Source organism: Ambystoma mexicanum, chromosome 4q (genome assembly GCF_040938575.1).
Source record: "Ambystoma mexicanum isolate Mex_15411 chromosome 4q, UKY_AmexF1_1, whole genome shotgun sequence".
NCBI lineage: Eukaryota > Metazoa > Chordata > Amphibia > Caudata > Ambystomatidae > Ambystoma > Ambystoma mexicanum.
Window position 1 is genome coordinate 334,098,494 of NC_090928.1, and position 27,614 is coordinate 334,126,107.

A 27,614-nucleotide genomic window follows, 5' to 3' on the forward strand; every position below is an offset into this window, starting at 1 on the left:
CCACAATCCCTCACGCGTCGAGGTCCCTCTGTTTGTATTTTTCTGCCCTGAGGGAGCCTTATAGACGTGAGTGAGTACAGAAAAGAGAGAGATATATAAAGGAAGTCTATGTTCCTTCCATCCGAGCGGGGAGGAAGGGCGGGCGCATGTGAATCTAAGCAGATACAATCATCAGAAATGCTTTTACGGTAAGTAATGCATTCTCTTCTGATGTTTGTTAATCTGCTTAGAATCACATGCTGTGCATAGACTAGCGAGCAGTACCCGGAGTTGGCGGTGGGTTATGAGAAGGAACAGTAGAGAAAAGGTGTCGTAATACTGCCTGTCCCACCTGGGAGTCAGATCTAGAGTGTGTATCTAGACAGTAGTGTTTTGTAAAGGTGTGCACAGAACTCCAGGTAGCCGCTTTGCAGATGGACTCAAGGGGAACATTTGCAATGAATGCTATGGATGCCCCCGTGCCTCGAGTAGAGTGTGCTCTTGGCCTAAAGGGCAGTTCTCTCTTAGCAAGAGTATAGCAGAGAGTGATGCATTGAACAATCCATCTAGAAATAGTGGATTTTGAAACTGCATCTCCTTCTCTTCCTGCTGCCACCGAGACGAAGAACTGATTAGTCTTCCTCAGTGGTCTGGTTCTTTCCATGTAGAACATGACCGCTCTGCGTACATCTAGTGTGTGCAGAGTCCTTTCTCCCAAATTGGAAGGATTTTGAAAGAACGTTGGTAGTTCTATAGATTGGTTTACGTGGAATTTAGAAATAAATTTCGGAGCAAACCTAGGGTGAGTGCGTAGAACCACTTTATCTTTGTGAACTGTAACGAAGGGGTCTAGAATAGAAAGAGCCTGAAGTTCACTTACTCTCCTGATGGAGGTGATAGCTATTAAAAAAGCAGTCTTAAGCGTGAGGTGTTTAAGAGATGCTTTGTGCATGGGTTCGAATGGAGAGCCCATGAGTCTGGTAAGTACCACATTAAGGTCCCATCCGGGAGCTGGGTCAGCTATCGGGGGGTGTATTCTCTTTACTCCCTCCATGAAGGCCTTTATAACAGGGATCCTCCACCACGACACTTTGAGTTGGGAAGTGGTGTATGCAGAAAGTGCAGCTAGGTGGACTTTAATTGAGTTAAACACTAGACCTGAATCCAATAGGTGGGTCAGGTATAGGACCACATGTGTGGGAGAGCAGTCAATAGGGTTGATGCTTTTACTCCTGCACCAGATGACAAATCTTTTCCACTTGCTAGAATAGCAGTGGCGAGTGTTCGGTTTTCGGGCTTCCCTGAGGATGTCCATGCATCTTTGCGGGAGTTGTAGATGTCCGAACTCTATGATCTCAGGAGCCAAGCTGCTAAGTTCATGTTCTGGGGGCATGGATGCAGAGTCCTGCCTTTGTCCTGAGACAGCATGTTGTACGGGCAGGGGAGTTTTACTGGGGGGGATAGAGACATCTCCATCAAGTGAGCGAACCATGGTTGTCGTGCCCACATTGGGGCCACTAGTATCATGGTCACTTGTTCCTGGTGCATCTTGTGCACCACTTTGTTGAGAAGGGGAGTCGGGGGGAAAAGCGTAAACAAATTTCCCTGACCATTGCATCGACAGACCGTTCCCCTTGGATTGGTTCTGGGGGTACCTGGAGGCGTAACTTAGGCATTGTGAGTTTTCCAGGGTTGCGATGTAGTGATAGTAGGAACATGTCCTGTCTGAGAGCCCACTTCCATATATTCTGGGCCAGCTTGGACAGGCCTGGAGAGTGGGTGCCCCCTTGCTTGTTGATGTAGTACATGGCTGTGGTGCTGTCTGTAAGGACCATTACTGTTTTGCCTTGTAGGTGTTCCTGGAAGGCTCTTAGCGCCTTGAACACAGCTAGTAGCTCCAGTAGATTTATGTGTTTGGATGCTACGTTCGGAGTCCACACTCCGTGAGCAGTCTGATGGGATAGGTGCGCCCCCCATCCTGTGAGGGATGCGTCTGTGGTTAGAGTGGCTTCCGCCGCGGGTGTGGCAAAGGGTTTCCCTTTTTCCATGTTTTCCTTTGTCCACCACCGTAGCGAGAGAACTAAGGCCTGCGAGACCACAACTAGATCCTCCCATAGTCCGCTGGCCTGACACCACTGGCTGTTGAGCCACTCTTGCATTGGGCGCATGCGCAGGCGCGCGTGAGGTACCAAATAAATACACGACGCCATCATTCCTAGCAAGCGCATTGCTTTGCGTACCGTCACCTCTCGACCGGTTACATATTGAGGGATTTGAAACAGCATGTTTTGGACCCTCTCTTTGGAGGGGAAGACGAGGCCGTCCTTTGTTTGAATTAGAGCCCCTAGGAATTGTTTGATTTGACTGGGGTCTAAACTGGACTTCTTTTCGTTGATGGAGAAGCCCAATTGGAACAAAAGGTCTACTGTGTTTTGGGTATTGGAGAAGCATGTTTCGTAAGAATCCCCTGTTATGAGCCAGTCGTCGAGGTAAGGGTAAACTGGGATGGACAACCTGCGCAGGTGGGCCGCTGCCACTGCCAGCACCTTCGTGAATACCCTTGGTGCTGATGCTATGCCGAAGGGTAGCACTTTGAACTGGTAGTGTTTGCCCTCTATCATGAACCTGAGGTATTTTCTGTGCGCTGGCAACATTAAAATATGAAAGTATGCATCTTTCATGTCCAATGTTGTCATGTAATCTCCCTGAGAAAGCAGTGGGATTACTTCCTGTAAGGTTACCATACGAAACTTTTGGGGTTTGATAAAGTTGTTCGCTGGGCGCAGATCTAATACAGGGCGCATGGTTAGATCCTTTTTGGGTACAAGGAAGTACACTGAATAAATACCTTCCGTTACCTGAGATAGAGGCACGACCTCTATGGCTCCTTTTTCCAGTAGTTGTTGTACTTCTTGGAGAAGGATGGCAAGATGTTCCGGTGTCATGCGACGTCCCCTCGGGGGTCTGTAGGATGGGGAACTGTTGAATTCGATACAGTATCCGTGGGCTACGGTGGACAGTACCCAACGGTCTGACGTTATCTCCTCCCATGCAGGAAGAAAGGATGTTATCCGGCCCCCGACCGGTGTTGCATGGGAGGGGACGCGAATCTTCGCGTCACTTGGAGTTGTTGGGGGCTTGGGAGCCTCTGGGGGTGGATCCCCGACCCCTCCCTTTGCCCCGGCGTTGGCCTCTTTGGCTGTACTGACCACTATTGGTTTGGTAATTGGTGGCAGGGTATTGCTGATGTTGATTTTGTTGTTGGTGTTGGCGTTGGCCACGAAAAAAGCGTTTGTTGCCATAGCCGCGCCTGGTAGTGGGCTTAGAGATCTGGTCGAGAGTCTTGATAGTGTCGAACTCTTTTTTAGCCATCTCTAGGGCTTCATCTACCGCTTCTCCGAAGAGGTTAGCGTCCTCGACAGGTTTATTTATCAAAGACGCCTGTGTCTCTGGTTTAAAGCCTGAGTTGCGCAGCCATACATGGCGCTTTAGGAGTATTCCTTGTACCAAGGAACGTCCTGCTGTTTCTGCCGCGTCCAGAGAGTTTTTAACAATGCTCTGGTTCACTTGGGTTCCTTCGCCAATAGTTGACAGTAGGCGCGTACGTAAAGGCTCCGGTGCTTCCTCGGCGTCTTTTCGCAGTTTGGCCCACTGCGCGTCTGCGTAGCTTGCAAGCAAGGAATTGTTGTTGGCAATTCTTGCTGAGAAGGCAGCCGAGGAAGTAACTCTTTTTGCAAGGGCATATAGCCTCTTGCCCTCCTTGTCAGGGGGTGCCTCACTGGTGGAAAGTGGTACCCCTGCCCTCTTTCTAGTATTAGAAACCACTAGGGAATCAGGAATGGAATGTCCCCTAATGTAGAGGGGGTCTGAGGGTGAAGGAGTGAAAAGTTTTTCAATCCGTGGATTGACCCCTCTGATCATAGCGGGAGTGGACAGCGAAGGTATGATCCTTCTCTTCACTGAAGCGAGGAGTGGAATGGTCTGGCTGACCGGGGGTTTTTCCTTAATCACTCTTTCTACAAAGTCCAATTCTGGAGAGAGTTCCCCGGTGTCGAGTTCGAAATGCGCTGCTGCTCTGCGCAACAGTGCATTGAACGTCGGCTGATCGTCAATTGGAGACGTGTTCCTAACTGGAGAATTGTCCGGAGGAGTTAGGTTTAGGACATCAGTGTCGGAATACACTGATGGTGATTGCCAGGGGTGTGAAGGTCCCTCTTCTGGGTTAACCCCGAAGCCTTCTTCTATAATGTCTGTTCTGTCTTCCAGACATTCCTCCTGGTTCTGTTCTTCATTGTCCATGAAATCATCTTCTTCCTCGAAGTCTTGCTCCTCCCCAGTGAGGTCATATACATCTTGGAAGTATGAGGCTGTGTCCTGCTGGGGATCGACTAGCCTCGGATTTTTGGCCCTGGGGTCCTCCTGAGGCCCTTCTCTGGTCCTCTTGTGTGTTTGAGAGGCCTGGGTGCTCATGAACTTTTCCATCCTCTCCATACAGAGGTGGAGTCTTTCCATAGTTTCATGGGGTACCCCAGAGCGGTCTGGCGGGGGAAACATAGGGTTATCTAACTCGAAATGGCTCGACCTCTCCCAAAGCATCGAGGAAAGTGTCCCGTCGCCCTCCGAAAAACCTTCTGGTGTGTCGGGAGACTCCCTGCCTGAAGGGGGTAGTCCCTGTTTCCCTTCGGGCTTTTTCGGCGTATCCTTTAACTTATGCGTAACGCTCGACGAAATCTTCGGCGTACGCTTTTGGGCGTCGGCTACAGCGATCCTTGCTAAGCTATCGGCGACTCGCTTGTCGGCGACTCGTTTGTCGGCGGAAGCTTGAGTTTTCGACGCTATGGGTATCGAACGCTCTACGGCCGTCTGCGCTTTCTGTTGATGCGCACCGGCCGATGGTTTGGTGGCAGCGCCCTTGTTTGCCGAAAGCCCAGTCGCAGGTCGCGGCTGCGGTTGCGAGAGGGGCTTCGAACCCGAACGGTCCGAGGAGGCCGCCGGTGGAACCTGCGTCTCCTTTGGCGCCGAAGGTCTTTTCGACTTAGTCGAAGAAGAGCCGTGGGTTGTGTGTTTATGTGGATCTTTGTGTGCGTCTGTGTCGCCGGGGTGTTCATCCCCATAAGCAGGGCGTGAGCCGAGCCCGTCGGGGCCGGGGACAGACGACGAAGCGCGTAAGCGCTCCTTAGAGGGGGTTTCGACTTCCGTAGCGGAGGTCATGTTATCGCGTTCCTCGTCACTGTCGGTGGTAGCAGCGGCGGGTGAACCTTCGGCCTTCGACATCGCGTAGGCCGCCCACCTTTTAACCCTTCGGTCTTTTAGAGTTTTAGGCTTAAGAAGCCGACAAGCCGCGCACCTTTCCTCCTTGTGATCGAGGGGCAAGCAGCGGTTACACCGTGAGTGCTTGTCCTTCCAAGTGAATTTGCCTTTACAAAGTGGGCAAACCTAAACGGTGTCCTCTCCATAGCCGAGGCAATAAATCGCGATAAACACCCCAAGGGAAAGGAAGGGGAAAGGGAAAGGCATTCTCAGAAAAGACCCAGAGATGTCCCACGACCCCACTCTCCCTACTGTATATGGCCTGCGAGGCCAGGCCACGTGTTCGGCAGCGCCGAAGGATTTCTTCCGCTCGACCCTCCGTCGAAGATTCTTTTCGGCGGAGAACAGCTTACAACTGCGTCGAGGGAGGGATTATTAATATTAGAGAAAAAACGACCAAAGGTCGAGGAGTTGCAATGTCTCTCGAGGAGCTCCGCGTGAAGGCGACCAGAAGCTGGGCGGAAAAAAACAATCTGAGGGACCTCGACGCGTGAGGGATTGTGGGTACAACGCACGTCACTATAGGGATAGTGTTTCAGATACGCCTTGTCGACGTCCCCTTTTCGACTACGAAAAACAAAATGCAATACTCCGCAGTGACCACTGGATGTCGGACCTATGCACAGCATGTGATTCTAAGCAGATTAACAAACATCAGAAGTTGAATTTATTTTTGGAGACTGACCTGGCATTGATGAGTATGCAGGATAGTTGGTGGGGTGTCCTTTTAGGTGCTGGGCGGGTAGGGTTGTGAGTGGTAGGGGGGCTGGAGTGAGGGGGTGCAAAGAGGTGGGTGGAGCAGGGTGAGGGGGAGGTGCAGTGTGGAGAAGGTGTAACTACGGGAATGGGAGATGAAGGCAGTGGGTGTGGGTGGGGAGATGAAGGCAAGGGGTGTGGGTGGGGAGGTTTGGGTCCTATAGTGTTTGCGATCTGGGCTGTAGAATGGGTGATGCTAGGAGGGGCATAAAGTGCCTTTGGTCCAGGCCTTTCCTTGGCTTTTGGACAGTCCAAGGGGTGTGGGTGAGAGGGGCTGTGGAGCCTGGGGTTTTGGCCAGAGCTGCTCTTGCTCCGCTGAGACTGGGGAAGCGCGAGTTGGACGTGCTATGTTGTTCGGAGAGGGTGAGAGCAGCTGGTGCGGGTGAGTGGTTGGTGGCAGGGTGGTGTGTGATGGTTGTTTTATATGGCTCACTGTGCGGTCCAGTATGTTCCAGGGGACAATGTTCTCTGCTCCCCCTCTCCATCTTGCCACTCTAATTGAGTTTTATAATGAATCTTAAAGGCCTAATAATATCTGTCTAACTGGAATTATCGGAGTGCTCTGTGTTTCTCATTGTAACCCTCCTGACTCTAAGCCGTACCGGTCTGCGCCCCTACCTGGGTTTGGCTAGCATTCAGTGTCTTTTCTGTTCACCAGAATAGGTTGGCCTCCCAGAATTCACCCTCAAGGTGGATTCTGATAATCCATCTTAACACTTTCCATCGTCGAGTACTGGAAACACATGCCATACGATGGGCACATACAGTTTCCAGACTAACTTTAAAAATGAGGGCACTTTCTTGCTAAACTCAAAATGTCAGTTGAATCATACCAACGATACTGGATCAGGCACATCAGATTACAGCTTCACCACTTCTGCTATCGTTTTGCCACTTTTGTGCTGGTCCATCAACTTCTGCCATTAAGACGGCCTCCATGTTTGAAACAATAGACTATTTGTGAGCACTTTTTACAAGAAACACTGTAAATAAAGACAGTAACAGAGCAGAGTAATTCCTTGACAGATGCATTTAAAATGGTTGCGTGTTAGATGGGTAACCATTTAGAAACGGGGGGCATGGATCTAGAAACATTCAGTCAGGGCACCACAGACTAACAGATGACACATTGATACAGAAATTCTATATATTAGGTACTGTTCTGCATTTTGGGGTAAATGCAAGAGGGCAGTGGAGGTGGGAAGAGGATGCCAAGAGGAGAGATCATTCCCCTGTAGGCTTCTGGAGCCCCTTCTTTCAATCAGAGTATTTATAATGGGAGTTTTTTTTTTAAAGCTGGGAGCGAAGCTATAATTCTGAACACTAGAAGTAGCTTTTAGACTGAAAGAATCCTCATCTGGTGAGAGAAATTAACATTTTGATAAGCTTTGCAATTGTGCATTCTTTTTTTAGCTTTCACCACTTGGATTAATTGACAACATTATTTCAGTGCACTGTACTTCAGTGTTCTTTCTGTTACAGGAAAGTAAACGCAACACCATGTCTGTTGACCATTTTTTGCAGCTTTGCACAATATTATTTTAATAAATTGTCATGTAGGTGTAGGTTTAGTAAGAAAGCCTGAAATGCCGGCAGCAGATGGCCATTTTGACAAACATCAGAAGAATAAACATGAAATTACAGTAGGCGTTAATGATGTATCGAGACTTATAACGATAAACAGACAACTGCTGTGTCATAAATCACCCAAGGCGAGAAACACAACTATACTTACTACTTGAAAACTGTGGCAATATTTCAGTGCTTTTCCTAAAGGTTGAACAGAAAGAAAAGAAATCAGCAATGTAAGTAGGACTGAAAGCAAATCAGAGCTTGTGGACACCTCTATAGTTTCACAACTGGCAAAGAGACTGTGGATCTATCAAAATCTTTCAAGTGGCAGTCCAAAAAGATAAAACATTTGAGGCCCTGAACCAATTTTGTATCAAACATCATGTATTATTTTTTACAAAGTGACATTGAGATACCCCCCATTGCAATAGTGAAGACAGTTGTTGGATGTATGCTAGCAAATTAGCTGCTCAAAGAGGCTCTCGGCCAATAAAGCTCATTGGATAGCCACAATAACAGAATCAACAACAAAGAACAGCTTTAGTCACATTAAACTCTCGGAAAACCATATAGACAATTCCAAAGGCAGGCAATTATAACTCATTGTGACTGACCTACAGTACCCAAATCACTTCATCCTTTTCCTCGGCTTACTCTGTACTTCTTCCTCTTACTCATGCTGACACATCCTGATATTCTCCTTAGTTTTCAGCGCAAATACAAATGAAATGTATACAACCAAATATATACAATATAAACACAAGCCGGTACAAGTTACTCACTGCAGTTAGTGCCAATCTTCAGGGCCCCTTTCGTCTATACTCCGGAATGTCCAGGTGAAAGGGCGGCACACCAGAACACTCTTGCTCTGAAATATGCCGTACTTGGAAAAAGGAGCCCTGAAGGTTCTTGCGTTGTATGATCTGCCCATATGTGGGTGACTGCTCCCTCCACCTCAGTTTTTCGCTCTTTGCCACACCAAAATGTGAGCGGTTTACTGGACGAGAGGGTGACAAAGTACCAGCAAGGAAACTACAATGATGAATATATCTAGCTTCATGGAGAAAGATTTACTAAATGCATGAGTATGCATGGAGGCTGCCCAGGAGGTGGCACTGGTAAGGACAATATTGGAACGCTGACGAAATAGGCTTGGCCCTTATCGCCTATATACCGTTTCTTGCAAAACAATTCAGAAACCAGGAAGCCATTCAATGAGAAATTGAGGACTTCGTCACCACTGCCAGGAGAACGATCACCACAGAATAACAGCCAAAGAGATGTTCACTTCGACCAGAGATGCCTTTTCAGCCCTAACCATCCTAAACTCCTCCTCCAATTCTGGCCTTCCCCCGCCTCCCAGACCTCAAAACCTCCAATAACAAGCAACTTCTAAGAAAAACATTTACTAGATGCATAGGAACGGAAGTTAGAGAATTATAGAGAAAGAGCAGTCTATTCCTGTTAGGGCAGTTTTTCTAAAGTCCACCTATTCAGGACCATATATCCCTTGAGCAACACAGAACTCCAACTCATAGTCTAGGCCTGCGCCACTCAAGTTAATTAGCGATGGCAGAGCAGCCAGGCTTATCTTAGGGGGAGAGAGGGCTGTAGGAAGGTACACAGAACTTTTAACATACATATGGTCCAAACAAACACTTATACACTCTAAGGTTATATATAAATATTAGTTTATTATATATGTACAGAGGCAAAGAGAAATCTTCAGAAAGGTATTATAACAATTAGCAAATACAATATAAAACCAATGCAATACTTCTGGTAAGTAAACCACAGTGTAAAATGAAAATACTTATAGAATGGCAGTATGCACTTCAAGGTAAGTAAAACCACTGTTATAGTAAACTTTGTAGATTATTCTGTTTCAGGAATAAAATGAAGTTACAAGATCAACATAAGCAGGTAATAATTTTTCAAGACTTGGAATACTTTTCAGAGAATTTAAGGGTTTAGCAGTCCATCCCTATCTTGGTATGTTTTCTTCAAAGTCAGCTATAGGAAAGTTAGAGCTCCAGAGGATTCTTCTGTAACAAGTAAGTACTAATCTTTTAGTTGTTCAAAAGTGTACAGGGACTTTGTAGAAGGCTCTTTGAATGCACACCAGCATTAGGCCTGGGCGAACGTGTATAGACAAACACCCAAATGCACAAATGACCACATGAGCAACACAGGGGTGGGCAGGACGACTCTAGGTAAGTATTACCTAGAATCTCTCAGTACTTTAAGAGCGATGAACATGCTGAAGCTGAAAGCCTTCACGATGCAGCAGCTGCAGACCCATTCTCCTGATCCCCAGTTGTGGTGACAAAAGGGTGCGGGGGGACCACCCTTGAAGGGATTTCACAGCAGCAGTCGCGAGAGGGGACCCTCAGCAAAGGATTCTTTGTGCTCCAACGTGTATCTGTGGATGTGGCACCTTTTCTCAGACACCAGTGAAGAACGGTTACTTCCCGGTCGATTCACCTCGCTTGCTCAGTCCAGCAATCTGGTGCGGGGACTTTGAAGTGTGGAATCTTGCCTCTGGAGGTCCGGAAGGAGTTCACCACAGTTTCAGGAGGATTTGTTCTTTGGAAGACTATGCACTGCAGGTTGGTTGTAGGTCCCAGGGTATTGGTGGTTTGCAGCCCAGAAGATTGCAGGCCATCGTGGCATGGCTCAAATTGCAGGTCGTGTTAGGTCTGGGTGTTCCCAACAGCCTAAGTCGTCCCCGTCGGAGCTCCTCTGTCGCATGGAAGAAGGGGTCGCACAGCAGCGGTCACTCAGAAGGCATCTCTGGTCGTGGGAAGTAGCTACAGGCATCCTTTCCTCTCTTCTTCCTCTTTGGATTTAGTTCCAGTGGTCGACTGCCTGTGCACCAGAAATCCAGGAACCCCAGCCAATCAGCACTCATTCTACATTCAAACTTTGGGGGGGGGGGGTGGCAGTCCCTTTAGGACAGCCAGCCGCCTAGTTGGAACTGGTTCCAGGCAGGCATGCCAGAAGACAAAAACCATCAGAGGTTCGGGGTCCTCCCCTGCTTCCTGTCCTCACAGACACTCTGGAGCTTTGGCGGGATTCTCAAAGGATTCCCGCCGAAGATAAAAGTCAAACCAGTACCCCCCCCCCTCAGCCATCACAGCAGAAGAAGGACCAACAAAGGACAAGCACACAAGAAAAGGTGAAACAAGGAATACAGTGACCATTGTGGATCAATGGTGACTCATCTGTGCATTACCGTAACTATGAACACAGCTTGTGGGTATAAATGACACAAAAGTGGGTAGAACACACCCACTGCCACCAGCCATTCAGGTATGTTCATCACTGTAACATAAATGTTACAGGAGCAGTGAGAAAGGGGATACAGTGTAACCCCTCAGCACTTCACATAAGGTGGTGTGTGCTTATCTGACAATACAACATGAAGAAAGTATCAAAAGGTATCCCTCTATCTTTGGGAGCATGTGTTCTCACAAGGACAAATAAAATAAAAGGGGAAGCCCATAGAGCTCCCCAGCAACACTGCACAGAAGGTGCTGTGTGCTGCAAAAGTAAATTACAGATGCCATAGAAACTTTGAGGAAAGCATGACTCCAAGGAAAAATGAAAAAAAAAAGTGTTACAAAAGATTCCGACAGACAGAATAAAAGAATGAGTGAGTGGGAAAAATAGTCCCACTCACTCACAACAAATACAGAAGTCCAGCAAAAAGTGCTGGGGGTCTCACAGGTGGAGAAGAATTGGCATAAAAATGAAAAATCACCCTAACAATGGGTGCGCCTAGAACAGGCCATGACACAATCGCCCCTTATATACTTGCCACATATAGCCGCTACAGCCCTGACAAGTCGGTCCCCACTTCTATCATACAAGAAAGCTACACTTAACTATTGGGGAAGAGCCTTGCGAAACAAAGGAATAACCCCTGGTTTGGGCCCATTATCAGCCATACTTAAGAATCTGCACTTTACCTAGGGGCTCACAGAAAGGGACTTTCATAATTGCAAACAAGATTGACTGAAGCACATTTGTTCCAATTGTATAAACATGCCTTGCCCCTAACCTTTATCGAATGTAAAGAGAAATTCTCCATTTCAGACACCGAGAGGTTTTGGTATTCGCAAATTAGCCATTGGTGTCCACTCGTGGGTTAAATCAGCAGCTTTCCAGGCCCCCATTGCACTGGAAGTTACATTAGGGAAGGATTCTCTCAGAGATGCATTGCCAGATTATAGCCACCAAGCCGAAATATATGGCTAAATGGGAGACCGACTTAGGTCATCCCATTGAAGATCTCACATGGCTGGATATTTGGGCTCAAAATTGCTCTTCATCCAGATGTATCACAAATAGGGAGTGCATGTTCAAATTAACCTATGGGTGGTAATACCCCGACCCCTGCCATATTACACAAATTCAAACATAACCTAGATCCAAACTGCTGGCGTTAATGTGGCTTCTGTGGCTCCTATTTTCACATGAGGTGGGACTGCCCGATGGCCAGGGCCTTTTGGAATAAATAGTAACACTCAAAGAGATAAGGGGCAGGAGTCTAATTGAACATGGACACGTTGAATATTCGGTTGGGATATATCCGTAATCGGGTTCTTCCGCAAAGTTAGTTACCCACCTGTTAGTAGCAGAAAGAATCATGATTGCACAAGGTTGGAAATGGATATATGTGATGACTGCAACCCCCATAATTGCGATGGACGAAAATGCTGACTTTTTTTTTTAAGTCCCTTTACATCCCCCGCACGACCCCATATTACTATTATATCACATACCCCCCCCCCCATGTGGTGTAAGGGGGGGGAGGGCGGTCTAAAAAAAAAAAACATTTCATAATTTCTGCCATCGGAATTATGTGGGCGACATTTTGGCCCATTACCTTGGAAATCAGATGACGACCTGATTCTAGTCCTTCTAGTCGTGTGGTGGTCCAAGGTGTGGGATAGTTACAGCTTTCCATGGATAACCAACACCACACGTTTTGGGATATCTAGCCTCCCAGACGATTTTGATCAGAACTAACCAGCACAAACACACAAACGATTCTAATTAGAGCGTTTTACGACACCGAACAAGTTCAAAAGAGTTTAGATAAGATAGGACAGCAGGAAGGATGAAATAGGGAAGGGGAGGGTGATTTGAGGGATTTGTCCAATCAATGCTAAGTGTATGTAATGTTGCCATCTGTTGCTGTGACCTCTGTGCTGTAGCCAAATCTGGTTAAATAAAACTGTGTAAAAAAAGAAAAAAACCCTTGAAAAACCCTTTCTCCTTGAAATGTGACACTAGAATAAGCCATTTCAGCCAACAAGACGCACATGTCACAGTGCTATCCAATGGCCATCCATGATGTTCACCCCCAATTAGGAGGAACTGAGCAATGCATTTTGGGTGTACAAATTGGCTCAGAAGAATGCATTCTGCTACAGAAAATTTGTCTTATTTGCATAAGGTTTAAGTTACTTACCTGTAACTATTGTTCTCCAGCACGGCTCTGTCATGGATTCACAAGTTCATGAATATTACCTGTCAGGCTTGGGATCCTTGGTAAAAGAAAAAAAAAATCACTTTCACTTCAAAACTTTATTTCTCCTCTAAACCAATCACTGTCCTCTGGGTCATACTGTCCCCATCCAATGACAGTCCTCCCCCTAAGCCCCTCCTCTGGCAGTCATCTTCAGATTTGGTAAGCACGTAAAGGCAGGAGCTAGCAAGGCTTCTATCAATAAGCTTCAAGTTGTTCAAAATGGTGTGGTGAGTGGTTTCAGGTTTTACCGCACGCGCCCACATAACATTCTCGCCACGCACTTCATTGGCTTCCAGTGGAGGCACGTATCACATTCAGGTTACTGGTAATCACATTAAGTGCCGAATGGGTACGATGCCGACCTAATTACAAGATCATATCCAGGAAAAACCCAACTACAGAAGCTTGAGATCAAAGAACCAAAATCTCTCATTTCTGCCTAGATGCAAAACTAAGAAAGTGCAGGGAGAAGCCTTTTTTTTGGCATAGCCCCCTCCTTGTGGAATGCATTACCAGTTTCTTTGAGAAACCACCAGTCCTTATGCATGTTTAAAAAAGAGCTTAAAACTTGGTTGTGTAGAAGTAGCCAGTCTCTTCGCCTGGCCCTTTCTGCCTGGTGAGACATCGTTCTCCCCTTAATGCCTGAACCTCATTTGTTACATGCCATGTTTCTGTCTTGACCGCGCCCTCACACCTACGGGTTTATGGTTGCGCATTAGAAATAAATGAAAGTAAAGTATGACCAAGAAGAGCCGCACAGGGGTTCGTATGGAGGGTTCGCATGTGAATCCCTGCTGCAGAACAATAGTTACAGGTAAGTAGCTAAAACCTTTTCCAGCATGAGGTCTGGCATGGATTCACATGCTCATGAATAACGAATACATAGCAGTACAACATTACACAACCACAGGAGGTGGCAAGGCTCAACAGAAGCGATGAGCTCTTACCTCTGGAACAGGCTCATCTCAAGCGAACACTGCTTGGTCAACTCTGGACTCGTCCCTGGAATCCCTGTCGATGCAGTAGAACTTTGTGATGGTGTGCGTGGACCTTCACGTAGTAGCCCTGCAGATGTCCAGCAGGGGCACACCAGACCGAGGATCGCTCTGTTGCAGTGGGCTCTCGGACGGCCGGGCAGTGGTCGGTTCACCAACCGATGACAGTGCGTGATGAAGCCGGAGAGCCATTTTGAAATTGAAGCCTTGTACAATGACTTCCCATGGTTCATAGGACCTAAATACACGAACAGTCTTGAAGTCTTCTGAAAACTCTTTGTGCATATCACGTAGAACTTCAGGGCACGAGCAACGTCCAGCGAGTGCAAGGCCCTTTCCGTCAGTGACAAAGGTTTCGGGAAGAAAACAGGTAACACCAAAGGCTCGTTGAGGTGGAATTCCAACGGAACCTTTGGCATGAAAGAGGGGTGCGTACATAGTATCGCCCTTGATTTGTGGAAAGTCAGGTAAGGTTGCTTGCAGAATAGGGCCTGGATCTCACCTATACATCTGGCAGAGGTGATGGTCGCAAGGAAAGCCGTCTTCCACAAGAGAAACTTGAGTGCGGCCCGATGCAAAGGCTGGAAGGGGGGCTCCCATGTCAGAACCATGTTGGGTTCCCACGGAGGGGCAGGAGCCTTTACCGGCGGGAAAGATCGTAAAAGTCCTTTGAGAAACTGGTTGATGAGTCTGTGGGACCACAGCAAGGATCTTCCTGGGGATCTCATGTAGCAGGAGATAGCGGCCAGATGCACCATGATGGCGACGTGCGCCAAACCAGCCTTTGCCAAGGGTAGCCAGTATGGGAGGATCTGTGGAGCCATGACCCTCAGAGGGGTAATCTTTTGCGACCAGCACCACGTAGCAAAATGCTTCCACTTATGACCTTAGCACTTTAAGGTCAACAACGCGTTGGCGAGGACCTCCCTGCAGTCCGCTGGCAATTCATGACCTCCAATCACTAAGGCTGCATGAGCTAAGCCTTCAGGTTCATCGATCCTGGGTTGTGATGAAGGATTGCGCCTCCCTCTCTGGTGAGAATATCTGGAACCACCTGCAACTTGACTGGAGACGCCGCTGACAGGCAGAGAAGGTCTGGGTACCAAATCTACCTCGACCACACCGGGGTGACGAGTATCATCTTGCATTGGCACTGTCCGTGTGTTGATGATTCATAGCAAGAGGGGGAACACGTACAGAAACAGTCCTTCCCACAGGAGGAGAACGCACCCCCAAGCTCCTAGGCTGGTGGAACCTGCTGGCGAAATTCTGGCATTTGGAGTTCGCTGCCGTCGCAAACAGATCGATCTGGGGTCTGCCCCATTCGGCAAACAGGCAGTCCACCTTATCCTGACGAAGCTCCCACTCATGACAGGAGCAGAGTTCCCTGCTGAGGGAGTCTGCGATGGTGTTCCTGACTTCTGCCAGGTGGAGAGGAACGAGGAACCTCCCCTGTCCGACGGCCCAGTGCCACAAGTCCTAGACCTCCTTTTAGAGTGCCGGGATGGAGTGCCCCCGTTTCCTGATATAGAACATGGTGGCGGTGTGGTCCATTAAGATCCTCACCACCTTTCCTTTCAGAGGCGATAGGAATGACTTGAGGGCTCAGAACACCGCCCGTAGCTCCAGGATGTTGATATGCAGATCCTTCTCCTCTGGCAGCTGCAGGCCTCTGGCGTGCAAACGTCCGGTGTGCGCCCCCAACCTTCCAGGGATGCATCGGTGGTGACCGTCTCCTGGTATGGGGGTTTTTGAAATCCTGTGCCTTGGGCGATGTGGGAGTGTACCCCCCACCACTCGTTCGCCCATTGGAACTCCTTGTTGAGAGGAATCTTGTCTGTGAAACCTCTGGCATCTTGGAATTCTTGTAGTAGTCGCATCTACAATCTGCAGAGGCGGACGAGGTAGATGCAGGACGACATTATGCCCAGTAACGACTTGATGGCCCGCATTGTGGCCGTCTTCACTGACGACAGCCGTTGCACTTTTTCTTGAATAGCTAGACTCTCTTCCAAGGGAGACACCAAGCAAGAAACTGTGCGGAGTCTGGCGCCTAGGAATAGCGCGTTCTGCAATGGCATTAAGCAGGACTTCGGATAGGTGATGGAGAATCCCAGATCCGTCAATAGTCTGTGTGCTTGTCGGCCAGCTACCGTGAGCGAGCACGAATCAGCCAGTTGTCCAGTTATGGGTATACATATATGCCCTGCAGACATAGATGGGCCGCCACTGTTGCCAGGCACTTCGAGAAAACTCTTGGGGCCGACTTCAAGCCGAACGGTAGGGCCTTGAACTGGTAGTGCTGGCCCTGCACCATGAAATAGAGAAATTTCCTATGTTTCTTGTGAATGGGTACGTGGAAATAAGCGTTCTGCAGGTCCCACAACGTCAAGAAGTCTTTTTCCAGTTGCCCGAGCACGTGCTGCAACATGACCATCCTGAATTTCTAGGACAAGTACTATTTGCAGACGTTGCAAGTCCAAAATGGGCCTTCAGCCCCCTGTTCTGACTAGAAAGTATCTAGAATAAACTCCGGAGCCCCGGAGCCGTTGGGAAACTAGCTCCATCACCCCTTTTCGAAGCATGGCTCGTACCTCTTCCAGAAGCGGAGGGATGTGCTGTTGTTGCCGGGGAACCGGCAGAATACGAGGACACCTGCTTTGGAACTCCAAGGTGTGCTGGGCGAGAGCATCCAGCACCCATCTGTCGGTGATCTTTCTCCACTCGCTGACAAACCTCGCCAGCCGGCCTCCCACCGGGGTGCATGAGTGGGGGCCTGACGTCTTGGCAGGTTGACGCTTGCTTGGGCGCAGGCGTCATGCCCTGCGGGCGACACTGTCCTCCGCTACCGTAGGCCTTGGAGCGGCCTCTTTAGGCTTCTTGCGTCGAGGATCGAGAAGGCAGGCTGTACGACATGGAGAACCCTTTCAATGTCTTGCTTGATTTTCCCCTGGAGGAGCGAAAAGACGAGCGGTACTGCTGGAGAGTGCCGAGGGAGCGGGCCATCTCCGTATCCGCTTTGATGGCCTGGAGGGACTCATCGACAGCCTTCCCAAACAGATTTTCCCCATTGAAGGGCATGTCCAGCTCCTTCGCTTAGACCTCCTAATGGAAGTTAGTGGCATTCATCCATCCCTGCCGATGAAGGCAGACAACGTTTCCTATTTGCTGAAACCCTGTGTCGGCAACGTCCACTGCCACTGTGATGGCGTGGTCCGATGCCACGTCTCCTTCCTGGAAGAGGGCAAAGGCCTCCATCTGCTTATTGTCGGGGAGGAACCAGCCCAGCAGCCCTTTAAGACGAGGTAGCAATGCTTAGAGATGGATGGTGATGCAGAATATACTCAAACATCAAATAATAAAAACTGACTCAGGAAGTTGGCAAAGTTCAACAGTTTTAATGTCAATTATCTATGGGGGCGTCAGATGACACTTCCTCTTCTTCGGCAGAGGTTGACCGGGGACCTGGGAGACAACAGGTATCGGCGCCAGAGGCATTCTCATCTGGATCTCTGACACCAAGGTGTGGAGAGTCGATAGAATGGATCGGGGTTGGAAGCCCGCAATCCAAATGTTCGAGGGAGAAAAGACTGAAGATTATTTTTCTAAAATAATCTTCAGTCTTTTTCCCCTGAACATTTATAACTTGGACCCCACCCACATCCCCACCACCACCCCCACCCCACAACACCCCCAGATCCCTACTTACCTTGTGTGTCCCTACAACACCTGTTCCCTTTCACTTCCGTGATCGGGAACCGTTGCCGCAGGGTCCTTTTTTTGGGGTGAGGGTGGGATGGTTGCGGGGGATACCCCCGCTCACAATATAGTGAGCAAGGGTGTGGGGGGACACCCCTGCAGCCCCCAGCACCGAATGTGTGATTTGGTCGAACTTTTCGGCAGCTCGGAATTTTCGAATGGCCGAAATTCAGCTAAATCACACATTCAGGCTTTTAAGCTCGTCATTTTGGCCAGTTACCATAGAATATCCAGTGCCTCGGCTGAGAAGGCAAAACGGGGAAACTAGGCCCTGCGCCGCCGTCCTAGTCATCATCCTCGTGGACTCTATACATGGACTCCTGATCTTCATCGTCCGTGGACGAGAACTCCACGACTTGGGAGACCTGGGAGGGCTGTTTTGGGATCTCTTCCCCCCAAACCCCAACACAGGCTCTTTGAAACAAAAATGTAACTTTTCTCATCGACAAACATGAAAAAAAACACGCATATAGCTCAGAGAGTAATTCGAGCACTCCCAACACTGAAGCGTGCTGTAATAATCTGAAGATGGCTACCAGAGGAGGGGCTTAGGGAGAGGAGCGTCATTGGATGGGGACAGTATGACCCAGAGGACTGTGATTGGTTTAGAGTATAAATACAGTTTTAAAGTGAAAGTGAAACTGTTTTTTCTTTTACCGAGGATTCCCAGCCTGACAGGGAATGTTCATGAGCATGTGAATTCATGCCAGACCCCATGCTGGTGAACTATAATGCATTATTCCAAAATGGATGTGAACCTCCAGGAATTGCTACTGGGTGGCGCTGTGACGTGTGTAGCCTTTTAGCTGAAATGGCCTATTATAAGGTAGCATAAGCAGAATAGCCCTCTCTGCTACAACTGCTTATACTATGCAATGCTGGAATGAGTTATTCAAGGGCTCTTCAACACCATACAAGTTCATATCCAGACTGGCAGTGTTTTCAGGCCATACCAATGGCCGTTGAATGAATGAATGAATGACAATGTCAAACCAGAGAATCAAAGCAGAGAACTACAACGCTTTAATCCTTTTAGTTAAAGAAAAACGTTTTGAAGTGACACAGGTCAGGAATATTTCTAAGATCAAGTGGAATAGAGTTGCAGGTGAGCGGGGAACAAACATCAAAGCTAGTACAGCCAAAGTTCTGTAGTTTATAACACTGTTGAGAAAGCTTTTACAGAACATTAGAGCGAATGGCCCTGGTAACAGAATATTTGCCAAATACCCGGGAGCTTGAGTAGACAGGCATTTGTATGCCAGAGATTACATTTTGTGCACTGGTGTTTAACCGTGAGACAGTGCAAAGATGTGCGAGCCTAGCATACATGTTCTGCTTAGTTGCTTTATAAATGTTAATTGTTAAGACGGATTTCCAAAGCAACCTTGGGGTGGATTTTGGGAGGCCAACCTATTATGGTGAACAGGAAAGACACCAACGTCTAGCCAAACTAAATAAAAGGTAGGTAGCAGAGCGGGAAGGCTTAGACTTAGGAGGTTGTGTCAGAATGGTCTAGGTCTACGTTAAGTACACACAGAGCAACACCAATATTTCCAGTTAGATGGTGAGCACAAAAATAGACAATGATTTATTATGCCTTTAAAATACAGCAATGAAAACTTAAATGAAGTTTTATCGCAAAACTATCATCATATACAAATATACATTCACAATTCTTCTATTAGAGAACACCAACACTTTAATTTCAGAAAAAAAGTTATGCAATAGTTGGAAGCAACACTGTAAATAGCTATGTGGTAATGCAAGTGAGAATCAAAAAAACAGTAGTTTAAAAAAACAGTCTAGTTAAATGAGTAAAAATTAGAACACTTACCTTACTTACATATTAACCTTGGACAAGGTCCCTAATCCTTAATAATTTCAATATTGAAAGGTCACCAGTTCCATAAGTCACAATGTTCGGGTGGGTTTACTAGTGGATTGCGACAATAGCTTCCCCAAAACCACAGGCAAGTGTTCCAAAAGGTAAGTATTAAGATGATTTCTAAAATCAGGCCTGGTGGACAGATTTTAGGAGGCCACCCTAGTTATGGTGAACAGGGAGCTCAGAGTTTAGCCAAAATCCAATCAAGATAGCGTGGACAGCAGTAAAGGCTTAGCCTCAGGAAAGTGCTAGTGTGGTCAGGGCCCCCCAATGGGCCCACACAGAATAACACAAAATGAATCAGCTTAGACAGTTGGTTATGAAAATACAGTGATTTATTTAGGCTTTTAGAACACACTAAAATAATGAAACTAGCAGGTATTAATAGCACACAATACCATATAAAACAAATGTATACATTCACTAGTAAGTTACAATACACCACTAAATAACTAACCAAGTGAAACAGGCAAGTACTTCAGATTGTTAGGCAGAAACCTGTGCAGTTCCCTCTGGGACCACTGCAAAAGATTTAGGACTACAGGTGTTTGGCAGTAAACCCACTTGGTAGCAGTCTGTACCACACAGATTCACTTGGTAGCTGTGGCTGAGCAGTCAGACTTCCCTCAAGAAGAGTTAGGCAGTATACAGAGTATTCACAATAGGTCAAGAGAACACAGTAGAACACGCAAACACTGACCAGGGCTTGGTGTAACAGAGATATAATTATTTATTTAAAACCACATCTAGAAAAAAGCACAGGCACTAATAGTAAGCAATTCCAAAATACGGTCACTAAAAGATATACACTCCCTTAAAAGAATATTAGACAAGTCTTAAGTAAAGCCCCACTTATTTTGCGATGAGCGCTTTACATAGATGGCACTCTAATAATTTGTTTAAAAAAAAGGGAGAGAAAAGCAGAGGATAAATTGAAACAGATCCCAACACTTTTTCACGAACACACAAGAGGAAAAGGCAAAGTAACACCGTGAATTCAGAGTCAATAGGCTGGATCCGCTTTAAGAGGATCAAAACGAAATGTGTCCAAGGTCACACGGTTGCAGTGCACAAACGTCTCGTAACGGTTCAAAAAAGGAGTTGGACCAAGAAAGGGACCAGTTAGAGGGTCAAGGCGGCCAGCCCAGTCCAGAAGGTTGAGGAGTTATTATTACCTTGTTGTAATCTTTAGAAAGGGAGGCCTGGCGGACACGGTACCTTAAAGTGGTGAGAACACTCCAGCGGGGGCAGTTGCTCCTGGCAGTGGGTGCAAGTCGGTGCTTCGTCCGGGGGAAGAGAGGATCTCGTCGTGGAGGAAGACAGGAGTCCGTTGCAATGCCAGGGAAGAAACCAGCCGCGGAGTTTCTCAGGTACAAGGAGCGGTCCGGTGATTCACGGTTCAGTGGTGAGGGGCTATCCGGCTGCCGGGGTGCTTGGCACGGGCAGTTCGACCACAAACCGGGCTGGGGTGCGAAGAAAGAAAGGTAAACTGGTTGTGCCCACCAGTCAGGGGAAGAAGCCTCTCCAGCCGGGAGATCTTCTCTGTCGTCGGGAAGTGGTGAGTCGGTTCCGAAGGGCTCCACCGGTGGTGTTGTCGTGTTAGGTCGGCTCAGCTTCTCCCTCGTCGGATTCTCAGGTCCTGTGGCGACTTCTGAAGTTCCAATCCCCAAAGCCCTGCTTTTATGCAGAGAACCCCCATTCACTCAGCCTAGCTGTCACTCAAACATGCTAAGTGGTGAGCTGGCCGGCTCATCACTTGGGCCAATCACACAAGAGTGCGACCTGAGTTACCAAGGTAACTCGGTCCAGGGTGCCTAAACCCCCTCCCACACCCCCTGTGGTACCCAGACAGAGTGGCACCACTTTTGGAGGCTTCTGTGGAGAAGCCCGCCAAAAAGTGGCACAAAGGGATCGACTTGGGTTGGAGTCACAGAAGAGATCACAAACGCCATTTTAGAATCGAGTCTTGGCAAAAAATACCAACCGGAGAATTAATATTAATTAAATAAACCGGCGGTATGTTTGAGGCTATGAGAATTAAATAATTAAAGTTGGTAGCCTCGAACAATGGCAAAATCCCATAGGAAAATATTCGCAGTCGAATATAAAAAGTAGTTTCCACTGCCACCAGCCAAAACTCGATCAGAGGGGGACAGAGACGTGCCCCCTCGACTAACAGACCCCGGGGCAACCAAATTGCCCCGACCAGTACTTCCACAATATGATGGTTTGTACTGGTTTCTGTTAATAATTTGGGACTAGTAAAGCCAATGGTGACTTTACATGCCCTGGGAGACAGTAGTCAGTCCCAGGGTATGGAGTCTTTGGTGGGGTGTCACTATGACACCCCTGGGCTACTGCATGGAGGGTGCTGTGTAACACACATAGGAAAAACACATGAGACTCTATGGAGTAAAGGACCCCATAGCCCATAAAACACATTACCAATCAAAGGAATACCATTAATCATGTCCAAGAGTGGGAGAAAAAAAAAAAGTCTCACTCTTGGCAGGAGGAAAATAAACTCCTGAAATCCAGCAAAGCTGCTGGGGGCCTCACTAGGTTAGGAAATTCAGCCTAAAGAGAGAATTCTCCCTAACACAGATGTAGGTAAAAATGATTAGAACCAGTTACAAGTACACTTCAGAAGTCTAAGCCTAAGCTGTATGAGGTCTAGTGCCCAAATGTCACAGTTTCCACACAAGGTTTCTCACAGGAAGGTGTTTTCTAAAGGGATACAATGGACTTGTGGTGGTGCTAAGAAGGATTTCTAAAATCTGGCCTGGTGGATAGATTTCAGGAGGCCACCCTAGTTATAGTGAACAGGGGAAACCTGAGCGGTTAGTTAAACCCAATCGAGGTACGTCTTAGTCTCAGGAGAGGAGAGTGGGTTCATGGGTCCACAACGAGTCAACACAGTGAAAAACGCAATGATTCTGCTTAGACTGGCAAGTACAAAAATACTATATTTATTATAGGCCCAGAAACACACTAGAAAAATGAATCAAGCAGTTAATATCACACAACACTCTAAATATAAAACATATATACAGTCACCTTTGGTTATAGAAATGTACACAATTCACCTAACCACCTGAAAGGAAGGTAAGTAGGTATGCAATAGGAAAACCAATTCACAAGAATAGAAGACATGACTTTATAAATCCAATCCCAAATTTTAATGGGGCCTTGTGCCCAAAAGTCACAAATTTCCTTTAGGACAGGGGGCGCAGTTAGGAAATGTTCCTGTGGTGGTGGTACATGTTCCAGCAGACTTCTCAATGCGCTTACAGTTAAGTAAGGTACTTTTTTAAATCTTTTAGAAAAGCTTTTTAAGTAAAAGGTTAAAAAGCTAATGAATCAAAGTTCTTCACAAACTTTTAGAATGGCGGAGATAGGGGCAGCAGTAAGTATTGCGATTACTCCTGGCCGGTACTCATATTTTCCCAAGTAACTTGGCAGATCGACTGGGAGTCGCTGGAGGTAGGTTTTTCTGCTGTTGGATCCAGTAGAAGCCGCCCAGGAGCTGCAGGTGCAAGGAAGATTCTGGTCGGGTCTAGGAGCCAAGTACAACCCTTTTCGACGAAGCAATGCAGCAGGCACTGATGTAGGCCTCTTCAACACACACTACCAGACGGAGGGGGAACTGGTTACAACAATAGTCACCAAACACAGGCGATAGCAGGTGTCTCTCCAGTCGCAAATTTAGACTGACTTCCACAGCAGTATAACTGGATGCCGGGAAGCTGAAACTTGGCAGGAAGACTCCTTTTAGGACAAGCTGGCGGCTACCGAAGTTTCAGACACAAATGGAGAATGGCAACGCTTTTGGTATGGTAGCCCAATTCAGAGCTGGTCGGTACACCGGGTGGTCTAGGGACAATTCAAAGGCTCAAAGCTGCAGGAATGCGAGAAGCTGTCGAGACTGGCTGGTCCCACCAGTCCAAGGGTCGAAGCACCAACAAGGGTCTTCTCAGATCAGGTAGTCCAGCATGGCTTCACTGGGGCAGTTACAAGAAAGGTTGCAAGGTCTCTACAGGAGCAGTCCACGGGTGTTCAGTCAGCTGCACAGCTCCACAGTATCCATAAATCCGTTGCTGATCTCCTTGAATCCGTTGTAGGACTCCTCTTCTTAGCCTAAAGTCAGGTGAGTGATCATATTCAGTCCTCCAGTAGCAAGGGTCTGCACCGCTCACTCAGCCAGTAGTGGGACAATCAGGGACCACTGTGTGTTTTACTCATGCATGCACACCAGACTTATAGGCACCAGTTTGTGGATTGGAACCAGACCGTCACAACCCACTTCCTGGTTCCACACACAAATGGCATGCACTAGCCCGCGAAAGCAGCAGCTTTCCCAGGCAAATGCATGACCATATTAGGTATTTCCTGAAATGAGAGGGCAGGAAGAAGGCCAAGAAACAATATGGCCAAAGGACAAGGGAATAACCTTGTGGCATGGCCCTTTTAGGGCACTAGCCACGCTTAGTAGCCAGAAGCAGTGAATGTGAATGCACACACTAAAAGGTCTGCAATAATGAAGAAATGTAACTCCTGCCACCAGCTTGTCTTTAGGCACATATAAAAATTACCAGAAATCACTGTGTGTAAAGGTCTAGGGTGATAAAATATTATCCCCATGCACTGCATTGTAAGATGCTGTGTGCACTTTAAGAAAAGTTACCAAAACAGGTCAAACGTAAAAGACAAAAGGCAAACATAGTTTCTCACTACTGGTAGTCTCAAGGACTGATCAGTTTCCCCATGACAAAATGAGCAAAAAGGCCAGAGACGCTCTGTAAAAACTCAAGCTAGGTCAAAAGCAAAAGGTTTGGGGTCCATAGAATATGGAGGGAAAGTTGCCTAAAAGAGAAATCTTTGCTAACAGGTGGTGATTCAAAAAGGTTCCAAACTATTTCTAAGTTCAGCAACAATGTTAGAAAATGGGTCAGTTCTCTCTTTAAGACCCCAAAACTGACCCAGGAGCAGATTACATGACCGAGGTTTGACGACCAAAGCTAAATAAGGAGATAGTAGACCAAGGGCTATGCACCCAATGTTTTCTTGCAGAGGACAAGGGGGAAGCAGTCACAGGTATGCTTGCCCCCAACCCCCCCAAGGGGTTTTGATGGATTGTCTGGGGGTGGGTGTCTGGGAGTTGGGAGGAAGAAGGAGAACCAAAGGGAACGTAGTGTTGCATTGTTTGTTCTGGTGAGAGATGCCAGGGGTTGCAGGTTTGAGTGCTCTTCCCGTCGGGTGCAACTGCAAGATGCAAGCCCAGTCGATGAAAGAGTGCAGATTTTCAAGATGCAGACCTCTTGAGGAAACTACATGGGATGGAAGAGGCAACAGGCATCCTTTCAGTCACGTTCAAATAAGTGGTTTCAGGACATGTTCCCTTGATGAGATGAGAGGAATCTGAAAATTCAAGAGAAGGTGGCTTTTGTATGGCACAAGTTGACGACCATCACAGTTCAGGGCTTGAACGTGGAACGGCAACGATTCTGGTATGGTAGCCCACTGGGGAGCTGGTCAGTCAAGGGACACTCCTGAAGGCTCTTGGGGCATGCAACCTCAAGAAGATGCCATGACTAGTTGGTCAACTAGTCCAAGGGCTGAAGCACTGATGAGGGTCTTCGAAGATCAGGAACGGGAGCAGGGCTTCACCGGGCCAATCACTGGAGGGGATGATGGTCCACTTCAGAAGTCTTCTTCGGATTTTCAATGGGTTGCACTTCTTTGAAGGATTCCTGGCTCCAAAGTACATCACAAGAATGGCTGCAGGAGTCCTTGTAAGGACAAGTAAAGACTGACCTGAAAGCGGAAGCCGATTGTTGCTCTGAAGGTCCCAGGGTATAAGGCTAAGCCCCAAAGAACATTGGACGACCTGAGGTGACAGGGCAGCGTGCGCTCAAAGGGCTGAGCATTTTCCAATCCAATGGGTGCTGAATGAAACTGGATTCAGTAGAGGATAAGCGGGATACAAAGAAACTCAGGATCCGGTCCTTCAATAGTAGTGGAGAAGCACGGATGACAGCGGGAGTGAGCGCAGCAATGTAACAGAGCAGAGCCCAGCAGAAAGGAGAATGGAACAGGAGGGCCAGAGAAGGATAGCAGATAGGAAGCGAGAGGCAAGGAATGAGAGAAACTAGGACAGCATCAGTGCTTAGTAGGAGTGAACTGCTGTTGTGGTCTGTATGTATGAAGCAGCCGGAAAGTCCTGTGTGGCGCTGCATGGAACTCTGACATCTTGAAAAAAGCTAGAACGCTTCGCCTATAATTAGTTTCAGTGCGAACAAGGTGCAATCTTGAAGGGGAGAGAACTGTGATGATGTCTTTTCCTCCACTGTTCCCGCAATGACTAAGAGGTTGAATGATTCCCGACAGTCCTCTTATCCAAAACTGGAGTTGCAAGCAAGTCCAAGCTGACCAATGGAAAGATCACCATTCAAACAGCTGGCAGCTGTAATTCCTAGCACCAGGGATATCGACTCGTACTAGATGTTGAGATGGGTTTTTAAATTCTGGCCTGGTGGACAGAGTTTAGGAGGCCACCCTAGTTTTATAGTGAACAGGGGAAACTCTGGGGGTTCAGCCAAATTAATCAAGGTAACCAAGCTGAAGAGAGGAGACTACAGTCAGAGGGCCACAATGAGTCCACACAGTGAAGCAGTCAAGGATTACACTTAGTAAGTATAAAAATATTGTATTTATTATTGGCCAAAGAACACTATAAAAATTAACAGAGAAGGTAATGTTATTACACAATACTACGGATATAAAACACTAGCAGAAGTACCCGTTCTCCGAATGAATTCTGTAGATAGACAGAACACTCATCAATTTTTGAAAATGAATGATCCTGTAGGTGGCAGTTCCGCTTCATCCTGGCGTGGTGCAATCAGTTGCGGTGCAAATACCTCGGAAACCGTGCATCCTAGGGCCTTGAAATGTGTTTTTTCTTGACCTTGAGTTTTGTTCCTCGTGTCAGGACCGGTTGAGAAACCTTTGTTTCAACCCCAGTGAACATAGTTTACGTTTTCGTTGGCAGGCACCATCTCACAAAAATCATTTGGAAAAGTAATTTCACCTAATGTGGCAAAAATTAGGAAACTTACGGAATGCTACCTGTCTTCACCTTCGTCTCTCCGGTCCATTCGCCTCGCACACATTTTTTGTTCAACCTAAGTTGAATGGAGCCTTGTGCCCTAAAGTTCTCAAGTAGTTTTAGGAGTTGAAAAAAAGTTAGGGAAATGTTCCTGTGGATGTGAAGATTAGTCCAGAAGACTGTCCAAGGAGTTACTGGTGAGTAAGATGCTTTTATATATTTTTGAGGGCTTTTGGAACAAGTGTAACCAAAGCCAAGAGTTATAAATCAAAATTCTTCACGAACTTTTAAAGGGTGAAGATAGATAAGTATTGTTACCGCTCGCCACCTGTACTCCGACTTTTCCTCAGATTTGGCCGATTGAAGGAGGTCCGCTGTAGGTAAATCTTCCTGCCGTTGGATCCCGTAGCAGATGCCCAGGAGCTACAGATGCAAGCAAAGTTCTGGTCGGGTCCAGGAGCAGAATGCAACAGTTTCCAGATGATGAATAAAGCAAGCACTGATGCAGGACTCTTCTGAACACTCTACTAGATGCGATAAGGCCAGCTTTAGTGATGGTCACTGATGCACAGCGACAGCAGGTGATACAGATGTCGCAGTCGAAGCCGGCTATCTCAGGACTCGATGTTCGGATGCCGAGATTTACCAGGAAGGCTACTTGCAGGACAAGCTGAAGACCTCTGAAGTTCTGAGTCAAAATGCAGAACGGCG

General features: G+C 47.4%; 1 protein-coding gene across 1 annotated transcript in view; it reads right to left on the minus strand.

Moving 5' to 3' along the window:
• Positions 1-27,614, minus strand: part of RIOX1 (ribosomal oxygenase 1) — a 603,487-nt gene that overhangs the window by 291,092 nt on the left and 284,781 nt on the right. Inside the window, exon 8 of the mRNA XM_069607921.1 lies at positions 7,781-7,815. Within this exon, the coding sequence (XP_069464022.1) occupies positions 7,781-7,815 (35 nt within the window). The remainder of the gene's footprint in view (positions 1-7,780; positions 7,816-27,614) is intronic.